Source organism: Erinaceus europaeus, chromosome 6 (assembly GCF_950295315.1).
Source record: "Erinaceus europaeus chromosome 6, mEriEur2.1, whole genome shotgun sequence".
Classification (NCBI taxonomy): domain Eukaryota; kingdom Metazoa; phylum Chordata; class Mammalia; order Eulipotyphla; family Erinaceidae; genus Erinaceus; species Erinaceus europaeus.
In genome coordinates this window covers 35,758,015-35,775,258 of record NC_080167.1, presented here as the reverse complement: position 1 = coordinate 35,775,258, position 17,244 = coordinate 35,758,015, and the positions used below count along the sequence as shown (strand labels likewise).

The window sequence follows — 17,244 nt, the reverse complement described above, 5'->3', positions numbered from 1 at the left end:
ATGTATAGAAAATTACACAGGAAGCAAAAAATAATAATAAAACTATTATTATTATAAATGAATAATAAAATTCCTTCAGGATTCCTACTAATATAAAAATAATTATGCAAGTTTAGAAAATAGTAGTGGGTGTGGTCCAGGAGGTGGCACAGTGGCTAAGGCACTAGACTCTCAAGTATGAGGTCCTGAGTTCAATCCCTGGCAGCACATGTACCAGAGTGATGTCTGGTTGCTTCTCTCTCTCTCTCCCCTATCTTTCTTATTAATAAATAAATAAAATCTTTTAAAAAAAAAAAAAAAAAGGGAGCTGGTGGTAGCTCAGTGGGTTAAGTGCAGGTGGCGCAAAAGGCAAGGACCAGAATAAAGATCCCGGTTTGAGCCCCGGCTCCCCACCTGCAGGGAAGTTGCTTCACAGACAGTGAAGCATGTCAGCAGGTGTCTTATCTTTCTCTCCCCCTCTCTGTCTCCCTCTTCTCTCTCCATTTCATTGTCAACAACAATGACATCAGTAATAACTACAACAATAAGACAAGGGCAACAAAAGGGAATAAATAAATAAATAAATAAAAATTAAAAAAAAAACAGTAGTGGGGAGGGGGCTAGTATTGCAGTGGGTTTAGTGCAGAAGCTAAGCACAAGAACCACCCTAAGGATCCACGTTCAAGCCCCCAGGTTCCCCACCTGCAGGGGGTTCACTTCACAAGTGGTAAAACAGGTCTGCAGGTGTCTATCTTTCTTTCCCCCTGTCTTCCCCACCTTTCTCGATTTCTCTCTGTCCTATCCAACACAACAGCAACAACAATAATAAAAATAACAACAATAAACAAGGACAACAAAAGGGAAAAAAATAGTCTCAAGGAGCAGTGGATTCATAGTCCAGACACTGAGCCCCAGCAATAACCCTGAAGGCAAAAAAAAAAAAAACAGTAGTAGGGCCAGCAAAGTAGCTCAGACTGTCAGATACAAACTTGTACATCTGAAGCCCCAGAGATTCAATCGTCAACACTTTATTCCAAAGCTGAGTGGTGTTCTGCCTCAGACTTCTCTCCTTTTGCTTTTTCATAATAAATATTGGGCCAAGAGATATCTCATCATATAGGGTGTCTGTACTGCCATGAGCACAACCCAGGTTCACCTTGCATCATATGGGAGGTGCTATGGCAAGGGAAGGCTTGGTGCTGTGGTATCTTTCCTCTCTCTGCCACTATCTGAATGAAAAAAAGTATATTATAGCAAGGAAATCATGCATGCTTGAGATCCCAGATCCACAAACTTTTTTTCACCTCTCAGATAGAGATATAGAAACAGAGAGGGGAAAGACAGAGACAAAGAAAAAGAGAATAGAGGAGAGAGGGAGAATCTCCGATAGCTACCACAGCGCTGCTCCACCACTTGTGAAGTGTGCCCTTTGCATGCTTTGCATGGTGCTCTCATGTGGTGGCCAGACACTAAAGCGCAGGTCTTTTTTTATTTTGAGAGACAGAGAGAGAGGGAAAACACACAACCAGATATCAGATATATGATGCCAGGGATCAAATTTGGGAACTCATACTTGTGAGTCCAATGCCCTTATCTGCTGTGCCACCTCCTGAGCCACACAAACCTGGGTCTCTTGCATATGGTAAAGTGTGTGCTCTCCCAGGTAAGCTATTTCCCATCCCTTAAATTCTTTTTTTTTTTAAATTTTTTTATTATCTTTATTTATTTTATTGGATAGAGACAGTCAGAAATCGAGAGGGAAGTGGGATAGAAAGGAAGAAAGACAGAGAAACACCTGCAGCACAGCTTCACTGCTTGTGAAGTTTTCCCCTGCAGGTGGGGAACAGGGACTCGAACCTGGGTCCTTGTGCATTGTAACATGTGCACTCAATCAGGTGCACTACCACCTGGCCCCTTAATCCCTTAAATTCTTAAGAAAGAAAGGAAGGAAGATGAATGGAGGAAGGAAAGAAAGAAAATGTAATAGCACAGAAAGGCAAAAGGTCTTAATTCCTAGTCCATTCTTCTTGCTATTGAAGTTACTGTAGAGCTTCCTTCATATCTTTTCTTTCATGAATGTCTTTGTGGTTTAATAATTTGATTTTTTTAATTAACTATTTTACTTTATAGAACAGAGAAATTAAGGGGGCGAGATAGAGAGGGAAAGACAGACAGACACTTGCAGCACTACTTGACAACTTGTGAAGCTTCCCCCTTGCCAGTGGGGACTGAGGTACAGAACCCGGGTCCTTGTGCATGATAATACATGCAGTTAACCAAGTGCACCACCACCTGGCCCCAACATCTTTGTGTATAGTATTAATATACTAGGATATGGGTTTATTTTTTTTAATACAAATTCTACCATACATACACACACATCCCACATAGGCACACTGATCTATACCTTATTCTGGTAGCTTCTTGTTTTTCATAAAACACTTCTATTTTCTTTCTATCAGAGTTTTTGTTTGTTTGTTTTTTACCAGAGCACTGCTCAGCTCTGGCTTATGGCAGTGTAGGGGATTGAACCTGAGACTTATGAGCCTCAGGCATGAAAGTCTCTTTGCATTAACCATTATGCTATACCCTCACCCCTCTGCCAAAATTTTTGCTGGGTTTCTTAACATAAAATGTAACTGCTCCCAGCAAACTTTTTGTTTTAATTTTTCTGGATAGAGGATGAAAGACAGAGAAAAAGAGAAAGATACTACAACACAGTTCCACCACTGGGGAAGCCTCCCCTATACAGAGACTCCCATATGGTGGCCAGAGGTTCGAATCTGGACCCTCAAGCATGATTCACTGCAAGGCCTACTAACTAGGTGGCTATCTCCTAAAAATCTTTTTTTGAAAGATATAGTTCTTTTTATGAGAGAAATGATATTGCTGCTCAGTGTAAGCAAAAGGAGGTGTCAGGGATTGAACCTGGGGCTTCTTGGGTCTCAGGCATGCAAGTCCTGTACTCTAATGATAAGCAATCTTCCTCACCCTCATTTTTTGTTTGGGGGAGTGAAGCAGGAAGCATTTTCACTGGCATTTCACCACTATAGGCTGACTTCTTTTTACTCTTTTTTTCCAAAATCACCTTTTTTGTGTGAGGTTTATGGTTTACAGACATGGATACAATGGGTTCACACATGGGTACAATTTCTCACCTCTCTGTGACATGTCTGAAAAACACTCTCACCTCCAATTTAGGTCTTTTTCCATAATCATACACCCAGGCCCCAAGGCACTAGGTCAACTGTTTAAGTAGAGAGAGATAGACAGAAAGGTAAAAACATGATAGCACTGAAACTGTCTCCAATATGGTGGAGACAGGACTTGAACCTGGGTTAAAGTCATGGCAAAGCAAAAGCACTATCTAAGTGAGCTATGTTGCTGACCCACTCCTTGCTACTTTTAATGATTGTGGAATATGGCACTGTGCCGGGCTAGCTTCGCGGGTGGGAGAGAGAGACGACCAGGGACTCATGGCTGAGTGGTACGCAGTTCAGTCTTTATTCATGTGGAACGAAGCGCAATCTAAACTAAGCTCTAATTACAATCCTGACCTTATATATCCTGAGGCGGAAGAGTCAGGTCCAAAGAGGATGTACGTAGGATAGGGGGTGGGGAGAAGGAAAAAGCGTGCAAAACAGTGAGGATTAAACCAATGCCCTGGAGGCAAGGTGGTGCTTATTTAACAGTGGTTATGTAAATAGAATACAGTGTTAAGCAGGGGGGATTAAACCAGTGAAACTAAGAAGGGGTCTTAGAAGCAGAATTTAGAAGCATAACAACAGCACTGAATCAATCTGTCTTAATTCATGCAACCTGTTTACTTAATTATTCATTATTATTGCCACCAGGGTTATTGCTGGGCCTCACTGTTCCTAGTGACCTTTTTTTTTTTTGATGCAGAAATTGACAGAAAAGGAGAGAGAGAGAGAGAGAGAGAGAGAGATATCTGCAACACTGCTCATGAAGCCCTCCCATGTAGCTGGAGATGGGAGGTTTGAACCTGTATCCTTATGCATGGTAATGTGATTACTCTACTGTGTGAACTACCATCTAACCCTAACGTATATATATTTGTCTCCAGGGTTATTGCTGGAGCTTGTTGCCTACACTACGAATCCACTGCTACTGGAGGCCTTTTTTCCCCAATTTTGTTGCCCTTGTTGTTGTTCTTATTGTTATTGTTGTCATTGCTACCGTTGTTGTTGGATAGGGCAGAGAGAAATCAAGAGAGGAGAGGAAAACAGAGTGAGAGAAAGATAGACACTTGCAGTTCTGCTTCACCACTTGTGAAGTGACCCCCCTGGCAGGTGGGGGCCAGGGACTCAAACCAGGATCCTTACTCTGGTCCTTGCCCTGCACGCCATGTGCGCTTAACCTGCTGTGCTACCACCTGACTCCTATTTTATACTTTTTATTATCTTTATTTATCTATTGGATAGAGACAGCCAGAAATCAAGAGGGAAGGAGAGATAGATAGGGAGAGAGACACCTCCAACACTGCTTCACCATTCACAAAGCTTTCCCCCTATAGGTGGGGACCAGGACTCAAACCCAGGTCCTTGTGCTTTGTAACGTGAACTCAAGCAGGTGAGCCACCATCCCTAATTATTTTAAAATAAGAATTACATTATCTTTCCTGATTTGAATTCATCTCTTGGTCCCCTCACAAATACTATAAATTTAGTGTTTATTCCTACCGCCTGCTTTTATTTGCCTAGGCGTTGCAAACACCTTTCCTGTCACATAGTGAAGAGAATCATATTACCTTTTTATTAAGCCATGACTTTTTAAAAATGTTTTTCTATTCAAAAATGGGTCATAAAACAAAAAAATAATAATAATAAAGAAAAGCAAAGGGGTCATGACCTTTTTTTTTCTTTTCTTTTTTGTTTGGACAGGACAGAGAGAAATCGAGAGAGGAAGGGAAGACAAAGACACCTACAGATCTGCTTCACCCTGCAGTCAGGGGCTCTAACTGGGATCCTTACAGTCAGTCTTTGTGCTTTATGCCATGTGCGTTTAACCCACTGTGCTACCATCTGGCCCCCTCATATTAACTTCCTGATTCTGCTTTTACTAAGTATATTTAGGGACACAAAACTTCCCCTTTACCTTACTTCCCTTCTCCCCCTCCCCCCCCCTTTTTTTGGTTATCATTGAGGCTTCACTGCTCCAGGTCAACTTTTTCAGATAGAAAGACACCACAGCACTGAAGCTCCTCTCAATACAGTGGGGACTGGATTCCAACTGGATCATGCCCCTGAGACGTGTCCTGGTCATTCTTATTCTCAAAAAGTGGAATGCCTACCTGGTGAATAAAGTCCATAAGGAAAGAATGTGCTTTCATCTTATCTTCTAGTTGGTGAAGAATTATCAGTGACGTATTATTGAACCCAGGTGCTTCTATTGAAACACAGTAACAAAACTTAAAAATAAACATACTGGTTTTATAATTATTTATCAAAGTTAAACATTAAGATCAATCAGGGGCCAAGCAGTGGCATACCCAGTCAAGCACACATAGTGCTATGAGGAGGACTGGTGCAAAGACCCAGGTTTGAGCCCTTGCTCCCAGCCTGCAGCACGAATTCTCCTTCTCTATCTCCCCCATACCCTCTCAATTTCTCGGTCCTAGCAAAAAGAAAAAAAAAAAAAAATCAAAAAATTGGCTGCCGGGAGCAATGGATTCTTAGTGCTGGTGCAGAGCCCCAGCAATAACCCTGGCAAAAAAATAAATAAAGGCAAATCGACAATATTTCCTCCTTATCTGTCCTTTTATCTTCTGAAGTTTCAGATATTCCTGATCAACTACAATTGAAAAATATTACATACATCCAAGAACTTTTTAAATTTAGAAAAAAAATTGTGGTCTCTGATATAATCACATTGTATGTACTCAAAACTCAAGATGTCCTTATAGTTGTAATAATGTATAGTTCTAAGCTTACAAAATGTCCTTATAGTTGTAATAATGTATAGTTCTAAGCTTACAAAATAAAAATATGATATTCTTCTTAACTTTCTAATGAGGCTTAGTAATGTACTAAGAAGAAAATAAATTTTCACAGTTCACTGGCACTTGGGAACCCTCTGAGTAGCCTGGATATTGCAGTAAAAGTAATAGTAAGTCGGCAAGTAACCTAGGGCTAACAAAAAAATGTGAGGCAAAAAAAATGTAACATGTCCAAGTCTACATGTTCACATTTGCTCAATGCCACTCTTTGGGAATGTTTAATTTTTACTGCCCAGATGTAGTAGTTATGCCAAAACAATCATTTAGTTTTGGAGTTTACAAATTTCCTTTTAGAAATAAAATAAAATGGGGAGCCAGGCGGTAGCATGGTGGGTTAAGCACACGTGGCTCATAGCTCAAGGACCAGCTTAAGGATCCCGGTTCCAGCCCCTAGCTCCCCACCCGCAGGGGAGTTGCTTCACAAGCGATGAAACAGGTCTGCAGGTGTCTATCTTTCTCTCCCCCTCTGTCTTCCCCTCTTCCCTCCACTTCTCTCTACCCTATCCAACAACGACATCAATAAGAACAACAATAAAACAAGGGATATGCTTCAGATATAACAAGTAGGGTTTCAATGATCCCTCAGTTTCCATTATACTACTGACTCCATTTTAATTCTTTACTATAATGTTACAACCTTTCAAATTTTTGAATATTAAATTGTTTCAAAAATTTCAAAACACACTGACAGATTCTTTAATAAAGAAAAAAAGGAGCCTGGGAAAGAAGTCATGCAGAAGAGCACATAGTTTATCATGTGCAAAGGCCTCCACATGGTCTTGAACACCATGTTAAGGAGGAGCTTCATGAGTAGTGAAGCAAAGCTATGGTGTCTCTCTCTCTCTCTCTCTCTCCCTTTCACATTATAACTGGTGGAGGCATAGGCACGAAGTCTTAACAAAGCCATGTTGATGAAGCTAGTTTATTGACTTAGCAAGAACTTATTGTTCCTGGCTGCCTTTCATAGATGAGGGAGCTTTCAGAATAAAAATCAGCTTTTCGGTAGTGTCCACTCAATCTACTAAAGATATTCAAAACAAAGATCATGCAAACATCAATGAAAAGGGATGGGTCTATCTTCTGATAATTAGTTCTGAAAATCTGGAACTAGCAAGCAAAACCAACCAAGAAAACTAGCACTGGCAAATGACTTAGCCTGACCACTTAGGGTTGACATAGCTGAAGAAAACTCAAAGATATATAATAATTATTTAAGAAGGCCAAAGAATTTACCAAGAAATATGGGGGAAAGTGATGTGTGGACTAAAATCTTCCATGACTGATTCCAGTTAGCCTGAGTAGAGAACCCAAAATTGCTTTCAGATATTCTGCAAAGCAAGACACCGGAATACTGGCATGTGCTATCACCTCTCATTTGTGGCAAGGCAACCTACGGTTTTCTTTTTTTTTTTTTTTTTTTGCCTCTAGGGTTATTTCTGGGGCTCGGTGCCTGCACTATGAATCCACTGCTCCTGGAGGCTATTTTCCCCTCTTTGTTGCCCTTGTTATTTTATTGTTGTGGTGGTTATTATTTTGTTGTTATTGATGGCATTGTTGGATAGAACAGAGAGAAATGGAGAGAGGAGGGGAAGACAAAGAGGGGGAGAGTTAGACACCTGCTTCACTGCCTGTGAAGCGACCCCCCTGTGGTGCGGAGCCTGGGCTAAAACCAGGATCCTTATGGGGGTCCTTGCGCTTCGCGCATGTACTTAACCCACTGTGCTACCACCCAACCCCGCAACCTACATTTTCTTAATCAATAACAATAATAACGACAAGGGCAACAAAAATGGGGGGAAAATAGCCTCCAGAAGCAGTGGATTCATAGTGTAGGGTGCGCACCGAGTCCCCAGCAATAACCCTAGAGGCAATAAATAAATAAATAAATAAATATTGATAGTAAAATAAATAAAATATGAGAGAGAGAAAGGAAGGAAGGAAGGAAGGAAGGAAGGAAGGAAGGAAGGAAGGAAGGGAGGGAGGGAGGAAGGAAGGAAGGAAGGGCACAAAGTAAAATTTGGACTGGATTTGGTGTATTGCACCAAGGCAAAAGACTGTGGGGATAAAGGTGTAGGGCAGAGAAAGGAAGAAAGAATTCTTCTTAAGACAGATGTTCTATGCTACTAAAATTAGAATGTTCTTACCTTCAGGAACAGACTCAGCCCATCGTGGATCAGAAGCTGGGAAGTCATCTACCAGGTCCACACTGATTTGGGTAATAGCTCTGTCTAATTCACAATCATGAGCCAAACCAGAGTGAGAGGAATAGAGCTCATCAATCATCTTTTGAGCATAAACTAAGTCTTTTCTGAAATAAAATAGGAAAAATAAGGTATTAACACAAAAATACCTTTTTAAAAAAATTTTTTATTTATAAAATGGAGACATTGGGGAGTCGGGCTGTAGTGCAGCGGGTTAAGCGCAGGTGGCGCAAAGCACAAGGACTGGCATAAGGGTCCCGGTTCGAACCCCGGCTCCCCACCTGCAGGGGAGTCGCTTCACAGGCGGTGAAGCAGGTCTGCAGGTGTCTATCTTTCTCTCCTCCTCTCTGTCTTCCCCTCCTCTCTCCATTTCTCTCTGTCCTATCCAACAACGACAACAACAATAATAACTACAACAATAAAACAACAAGGGCAACAAAAGGGAATAAATAAATTAAATAAATATTTTTTTAAAAAAATGGAGACATTGACAAGACCATAGGATAAGCCCTCTATAATCCCACACAATTCCCACCACCAAAACATCCTATCCCATCTGCCCCCCTTACAAAAAACATACTTACTTTAAAATGAAATTTATACAAAACTTAAATCATGCTACAGAGTGGTAGCACAGCGAGCGTTAAGCGCTAGGACCAGCCTAAAGATCCCGGTTCGTTCAAGCCCTCAGCTCCCCACCTGCAGGGGAGTCACTTCACAGGCGGTGAAGCAGGTCTGCAGGTGTGTATCTTTCCCCCTCTCTGTCTTCCCCTCCTCTCTCCATTTCTCGCTGCCCTAGCTAACAATGACAACATCAATAACTACAACAACAATTTAAAAAAAAACAAGGGCAACAAAAGAGAAAATAAGTATTAAAAAAAAAAAAATTAAGGCTCTTGCCGGCTCTTCACTTCGGTGTTTAGACGCAGGAAAGGCTACTGTGTGAGGTGGCCATTTTTGCTACCTCCACGTGGCCCAACCTGTTTCTCTCTCACCCAACTCTGAGGTGCCAGCGCAAATAAATATTTGTGTTTCCTCTTCGCTCCAGATTTCCTCTCTCTCTTCTCCACGGTGCAGCCCGACAACTGGAAGCCAATATGTGAGCTGAACCACCTGGGCACAGCTGGTGGAGGTAAGAACATCGACACAGAGAACTGGGACCCACCCTGTCCAGCTCTATGCCTCTACAGTGATTTATTAAAATGAAAATAACAGCATATTTGAGCACAGAACTTGGTACATGTGTGGTTCTGATGTTTGATTCCCATCACCTCTTATGCCACAATAGTATCTGATATTTCTCTCCCTCTCTCATTAATAAACAGCAGGTCCAGGTGACATCTCAGACTGTTAGAGCACAGTATTCACATGTCTGCAACACCAGAGACCACAAATTAAATCCCTTGAACCGCCATATAAGACAGAGCAGTATTCAGGTCCCCCTCCTCCCAATTCTTTCTGTCATAATACATAATTTAATAAAATAAATACAGGGGGTTGGGTGGTAGCGCAGCAGGTTAAGTGCACATAGTTAGAAGTGCCAGAACCCACACAAAGATCCTGCTTCGAGCCCCCAGCTCCCTACCTGCAGGAGGGTCAGATCGCAAGTGTGGAAGCAGGTCTTCAGGTGTCTGTCTTCCTCTCCCCCTCTCTGTCTTCCCCTCCTCTCTCTCTCTCCCTCTGTCCTATCCAACAACAATAGCAAGAAAAAAAAAAATTAAGACATTTTAAAAAATCATGCTACGAAGACAGTAATATTGCTAGCTACCAGTTCTGATCTCCATCAAACATTTGTAATGACTAAAGATAATTTTAGTTTTCACAATTTGGGAATAAAGATGTTGCTGGCCATCAGGTGTAAAGAAGCCAGGGATTCTAGCTACTACTATTCACAGGACAGCCTCACCACAAAAAAAAAAAAAAAAGAGAGAGAGAGAGAGAAAGAAAAAAGAAAAATCAATAGTTGGTGGTGCTACTAGTATATATGAAGAGTTGGGAGATTGGAGGTATCTCAGTGGTAAAGAATAGAATTTTCATGCCTAAAGCACAAGGCTCTATCCCTGATCAGAACTGATAAGTACTTCAGTATCTCTACTCCCTGTCTTATAAAATAATAATAATAATGTGAAACTATATATACACACAGAAAAAGGCACAAAGTGACAGTGGAGGCATGATAATGGTATATCTACAAATCAAGGAAGGTTAATGTTCAGCGGGGAAGTTACAGAATTACAGAAGCCAGACCTTCCACTTTCTACATCCCACAATGACCTTGGGTCCATACTCCCAGAGGGTCAAAGAATGGGAAAGCTATCAGGGGAGAGGATGGGATACGGAGTTCTGATGGTGGCAATTGTGTGGGGTTGTACCCCCCCCCTTATGGTTTTGTCAATGTTTCCTTTTTATAAATAAAATTTAAAAAATAATTTAAAAAAATTATTATTAAGAGAATGCCAAACAAAGAATCTTTAGAAAAGAATCCTTAGAGGGAGCATGGCCCTGCTTACACCTAGAATTAAGACTTCTGGTGACAGCTTAGTTGCTGTTCTTTTATCTATAATATTATATATGCACCAGAAAATGCTTTATTACTACTTAAGGCATACAGTTTCTGTTTAAATCACTTCCTTCAAGTCCACAACAGTCTGGCAAAATGCAAACAGACATTCCAAGTTTTCTTCCAGTTCTCTTTCATAAGAAGTTGACTTTGTATAACAGAGCTAGTCTTTAAAATTACAGTATTCTCTTATAACGGTGAAATGTTCAACATTGTTTGTAATTCTCTATCACACGCTGTACTGCCCTAATAATTCCTAAGTCAAAAGTCTGCTTCTGATTGAATAGGGGAAGTTATACAAAAGCAAACATAAGAGGAGAAAGTTTTTTATTTATTTTATTTATTTATTATTGGATAGAGACAGAAATGGAGAGGGGAGAGGGAAAGAGAGAAGGAAAGAGTTGAGAGACACCTGCAGGCCTGCTTCACCACTCATGAAGCTTTCCCCTGCAGATGGGGACTAGGGGCTTGAACTTTGATTCTTGAGTACTGTGATGTGTGTGCTCAACCAGGTGAGCCACCACCTGGCCCCTCCAATAAATAATAATTATTATTATATTTATTTTAATAAATAATTATATTATTATTATTATTATCAGAGCCCTGCTCAGCTTCGGTTTATGGTGGTGGGGGGATTGAAACTGGGACTTTGGAGCCTCAGTCAGAAGAGTCTCTTTGCATATCCATTATACTATCTACCCCCACCTCCAATTAATTAATTATAAAAGGGTCTCCCCACTCAGGAAAGAGGAAGGCATCCCCCAGAAGGCCAGAGCCCCAATTTCATATGAGAAAGTTTGCTAATGCACTTCCTAAACTTAACTCAGTTACAGTGATGTGCCTACAAATGCTTCTGGAAGGCAAGTCTTCCTTCCCATTCCAACTCCTGTTCTCAGACTGTCCTGAAGTTTCTGGAATTTGTTTTTGTGTCGTTTTTTTTCCTGAAATTTATCCTTTGTATTTTATTTAAGTGATTTTCACATCTGTCATGGCATTGTACAAGTAAGTAGGTTCTAGAATGTGTATTATTTTGCACTGTAAACCCAAGTTTCTTTGTATCATAGCCAAATTCTCTACAGCCAGACCTTTTCTCATGGCCAAAGAAGTGCACTTGTTGTATACTTCTGAGAATTAACACTATTTACTACTCCATAGGTGTGCAATTTATATCCCATAGTCTGTACATTTATTTCTTCTGCCCAGAATGAACCTGTACCCCCCACAGCATCTACCTAATAAACTTCTATATATCACTTAAAAAAAAAAAAAAAAAAAAAGGCTTCTGGTCTCCAGAATAGGAACAGAAAAAAATTCTTTTTTAAAAAAAAGAATTTATTAATTTACTCATGAGAAAGAACTAGGCATCACTCTGGTACATGTGCTGCCGGGGATTGAACTCGGGATCTCATGGTTGAGAATCCAGTGCTTTATCCATTGTGCCATTTCCTGGACCACAGAATAGAATAAATTTCTATGACTATAAGCCACCCAATACCCAACAACCACAGGAAATTGTTTTCTTTCGAAAACATCTATGTCCTTTTAATTTTTCAAAATTTTTTTATAAATTGGGTTTAAGTATTTCTCTGCCAACCTGGGAGCTTTAGCATGTAAGTAAATGGCTCTCTCTCTTACTGCCCGTGTGGGTATTCTAAAATTTCCTGAGTAAAGTTTAAAATTCCTGGGAAACAAAAAATTGTTTTTATGTTGTCTCAGTCTCTTTAAAGGTTTCTGCTGATTTAGCACTGATTTTAGGAGTATAACTTCACAGTAGAAAAAAAAAATAAAAATGGTATTTTGCTCCAGTCATTTAAATTAGAGATGTCACAAATTTGCCAGAACTGTTCAATAACTGATAAACTTGTTTAAGATCACAGTGTTTTAATCAGATCTTGATAATAAGATTGAAATAAACACCACACACAGAGTAAGATTAAACGTGTCTAATGGTGCCCTCTTCTGGACAAGAAACTAAGCTCTGTAGATTATGATAGTACAGAATGCTAATTAACAAACTATAGTGAGGTTTCATTGTAACTCCTTCACGTAAATCAGACACCCAGCAATAGTCACAACTCTGTAACTGGCTTTAAAGGATATGTATGTAGTTCAGCATATTTCTCTTTAAAAATTTTATTTATTTATTATTGGATAGAGACAGATAAATCGAGGATAGGTGGATATAGAGGGAAAGAGACAGATAGACACCTGCAGCCCTACTTCACCACTTGTGAAGCTTTCTCCCTGCAGGTGGGGACCAGGGCTTAAACCTGGGTCCTTGTGCACATTTGTGTGAGCACTTAGTCAGGTGCACCACTGCCTGGTCCCCATTCAGCATATTTCTCCAAAACAAAGATCTGCTAGCTAAACTAAGGTAGCATTACAATTGCTACCTGACTCAACACTTCACCAAGAAAAAAACATACATGAGGCAAGAATAAATAATATGCAGAACACTTAGAACACATGAAATGAAAACCAGAAGTACAAGGTCAGTAAATGTGACCCACACATAATGCCACTGAGTTCCCTCCCACTACAGCTTCACCACTGACTTGTCTTGGTAAATGGAATATCAGCAAAGATGACTCAGCAAAGACTTTTATAGCATTTGTACACCAAGGCTTAGCCTCCTGCCATTTCTAGAGCCCTGTGATATGTAAACAGAGACAGGGTAAAATGATACATGATTAAAGATAAATGTAAAATTAACCAGCTAAAGCCCTGAAATGTCAGCCAATCTAGCTGGGACAACTAGCAGTTGACCACAGCTGATAAGTGATTTCAGGAAAAAAAAAAAATCAACAAAATGAGCATTTGAGTTCAACTTCTAACAGTCAGAGTATATATAGTCATGAACTATGGAGAAATGTCATTACAGTCTTTCTTTTAAATAAATTTTATTAAATTTATTATTATTATTAATTATTATTTATTTATTAAATTTATTGTTAATTTATTATATTAATGAGAGAGGGAGGGAGGTGCAGAGGGAAGGACAGAGAAGGAGACAGAATACCACAATATCACTCGGACACATTTATTACAAGGAATTGAACTTGGGACATCATGCTTATAAGTCCAATGGTCTAACTACTGTGCCACCTACCTCAAAGGCCAATATACTAAAATGTGTGCTGGTTTTACACACAACAAAATATAACTAACAGACCAAGTCTAATTCCTTTATTACACTGACAAAAATTGGTATGCAACTTATCTGCCTTAACATTCTAGATAAAAGATGCTTACAAATTGCCTTCAGATCATCATTTATTTTATTTTTATTTTGTGGTTATCACCAGGATTTCACTACTCTGGGCTGACATTTTTTAGATAGGGAGAAAAAGACTGTGTGTATGTGTGTATGGGGGTAAGTAGTAGAGGTGGAGAAACATAGTATCAAAGCTTCCTTCAGTATAATGGTGGCCTGGCTCAAACCTGGGTTTTATGAAAGGAGGTAGGGGGGAAGAAACTATCCAAGCAAACTACTTTATTGGTCCAATCACCATTTTTAAAACTATACTGTATTTTATTGACTGTATCTCTCTAGCCTACTGGAAACCTCCTAAAAAAAGTTCAAACTGATAGTTGTCAAAGTACTAAAACTCAAAAAAGCACTTTGTCCTTGAAGACACCACTCTCTTTTAATACTTATATTTTAAATATTTTAATTCATTTTTATTAATTATTTAATATTTATTCACAAATTTATAAGATAACAGGGATATAATTCCACACTGTTTTCACCACCAGAGTTCTATGTCCCCATTCCCTCCATTGGAAACTGCAGTAGTTTTTCCAAGATTACAGATATAGGCTATCATTTTTATAATATACATACTTTTTCTTCCATTTTTTTCTGTAGTCCTGCCTTCTCTTCCTTTCTAAGTCACAGCTACACCTATTACTACTTATATGTGTCCTTCCTTTTCTTTTCTCTCAGGGTCCTGTGGAATTAAGAGTTCAGAGCCCTATAACATTTCTCTCCTTCTAGAAGTATGGACCAAAATTCTTTTTGAGGTACAGAAGGTAAGAGTTCTGGCTTCTGTAATTGCTTCTCTGCTGCAGGTCAATCCATACCCCCACCCTGTTTCTATCTAACCCTAGTGGGGTAGGGCTCTGTTGAGGTAAGGTTCTAGGACACATTGGTGAGGTTCTTTGATGGCACCATTCATACAATTTGTTCCCACCAAGCATTATGTCAGTAAAATGAATCTTCAGACGTAATATATGCCATGATTTTAAAGACTTACTACATGTTACAATATGCAAAGATCCACGTTCAAGCTCCAAGTTCCCACATGCAGGGGGGAAGCCTCACTAGTAGTGAAGCAGTGAAGCAGTGCTGCAGGTCACTCTCTCCCCTCTCATATCCCCCCACACACACACACACACCCCGCCATCTGCCTCTTACCTCAATTTCTCTCTGTCTCTATCTAGTAAAATATATTAAGAAAATAATAAAATATTTTAAAAATAAAATACAGGATTATTATACCTGCAGTATTGTAGAAAAGCAGATTTTAGTAATTTAGTTTTATCTTCCTGGATTATAGTTTCATTCTTGGCAGAGGGTTCAAAAGCCATACTCTGTAAAAATAACAAACTATAATTTAGAGGCAAAGGTATAAGAATATTCATTACTGCATTAAAAACTATCCCCACCTTTGACAGCAATAGCACAAAGAGCTAATTACCAAATTCTCTATATCAGTAGCTTATATACTTAAGACATTTACTGAAACAAAATAACATGTAACAAATGATCAACCAAAGTCCTACATAAAAGATACATACATATAAATTATTTAAGAATTATTTGGGAATTTTATCATAACCAGCACAACATTTTTATAATTTTATATAATTCATTACTCTTTTATATAATGCATTACATGTATATTCCTCTTTCTTGCTAGATCCTCTTCCTCCCTCCATCCCTCCCAGCTCCCCCATCTTCCACCTCCTCCAAATTAGAGCACTGCTCAATTCTATTTATTGGAACCTCAAGCACACAACTCTTCTGCATAACTACTGTGTCTTCTCCCCAGAATAAAATGTATTTCTTTTCTTAAAAATATTTATTTATTTATTCCCGTTTGCTACCCTTCTTGTTGTTACTATTGTCGTCGTCGTCGTTGGATAGGACAGAGAGAAATGGAGAGAGGAGGGGAAGACAGAGAAAGGGAAAGACAGACACCTGCAGACCTGCTTATTTTTTAGTCTCTTTTGAATAATGAAAAAAATCTCATGACTCAAGTTATGTCAAATTTAAATATAATAGGAAAACAAACACCAAAAAACAAACCAAAAAAAAGCAACTGATGGTTTGACCCTGCTAACCTCCTCCATGAAATACAACCACCCTCAACAACAAGACAACAAATAACCCCATCCAAAAATGGGGGGAGGACATGGACAGAATATTCACCACAGAAGAGATCCAAAAGGCTGAGAAACATATGAAAAAATGCTCCAAGTCTCTGATTGTCAGAGAAATGCAAATAAAGACAACAATGAGATACCACTTCACTCCTGTGAGAATGTCACACATCAGAAAAGGTAACAGCAGCAAATGCTGGAGAGGGTGTGGGGTCAAAGGAACCCTCCTACACTGCTGGTGGGAATGTAAATTGGTCCAACCTATGTGGAGAACAGTCTGGAGAACTCTCAGAATGATCCTGCAATTCCTCTCCTGGGGATATATCCTAAGGAACCCAACATATCCATCCAAAAAGATCTGTGTACACATATGTTCTTGGCAGCACAATTTGTAATAGCCAAAACCTGGAAGCAACCCAGGTGTCCAACAACAGATGAGTGGCTGAGCAAGTTGTGGTATATATACACAATGGAATACTACTCAGCTGTAAAAAATGTTGACTTCACCGTTTTCAGCCGATCTTGGATGGACCTTGAAAAAAATCATGTTGAGTGAAATAAGTCAGAAACAAAAGGATGAGTATGGGATGATCTCACTCTCAGGCTGAAGTTGAAAAACAAGATCAGAAAAGGAAACACAAGTAGAACCTGAACTTGAATTGGCATATTGCACCAAAGTAAAAGACTCTGGGGTGGGTGGGTGGGGAGAATACAGGTCCAAGAAGGATTCAGAGGACCTTGTGGGGGTTGTATTGTTATATAGGAAACTGGGGAATGTTATGCATGTACAAACTATTGTACTTACTGTTGAATGTAAAATATTAATTCCCCAATAAAAAAATTTAAAAAAAGAAATACAACTACCCTAATATTTGTGATTCCAATTACAACACAAAAAGATGGAAACCAGAAGAAATTATAAATGGCAGAGCAAAAAAGACAAAGCAAACCTCTGTGTATATGATACTGATGAGAATTTGAGGACAGTGAAAAGTAGTTTCAAAGGGGCCGGGCGGTAGCACACCGGGTTAAGCACACATAGTATGAAGTGCAAGGATCCCAGTTCGAGTCTCTGCTTCCTACTTGCAGAGGGTCACTAC

General features: G+C 39.5%; 1 protein-coding gene across 1 annotated transcript in view; it reads right to left on the bottom strand.

The window, feature by feature from the left end:
• NUP133 (nucleoporin 133) overlaps nt 1-17,244 on the bottom strand; it is a 93,785-nt gene that overhangs the window by 35,346 nt on the left and 41,195 nt on the right. The window contains exons 12-14 of the mRNA XM_060192026.1: nt 15,261-15,352; nt 8,143-8,306; nt 5,294-5,388 (exon numbers count right to left, since the gene is read on the bottom strand). Of these exons, the coding sequence (XP_060048009.1) occupies nt 5,294-5,388; nt 8,143-8,306; nt 15,261-15,352 (351 nt within the window). The remainder of the gene's footprint in view (nt 1-5,293; nt 5,389-8,142; nt 8,307-15,260; nt 15,353-17,244) is intronic.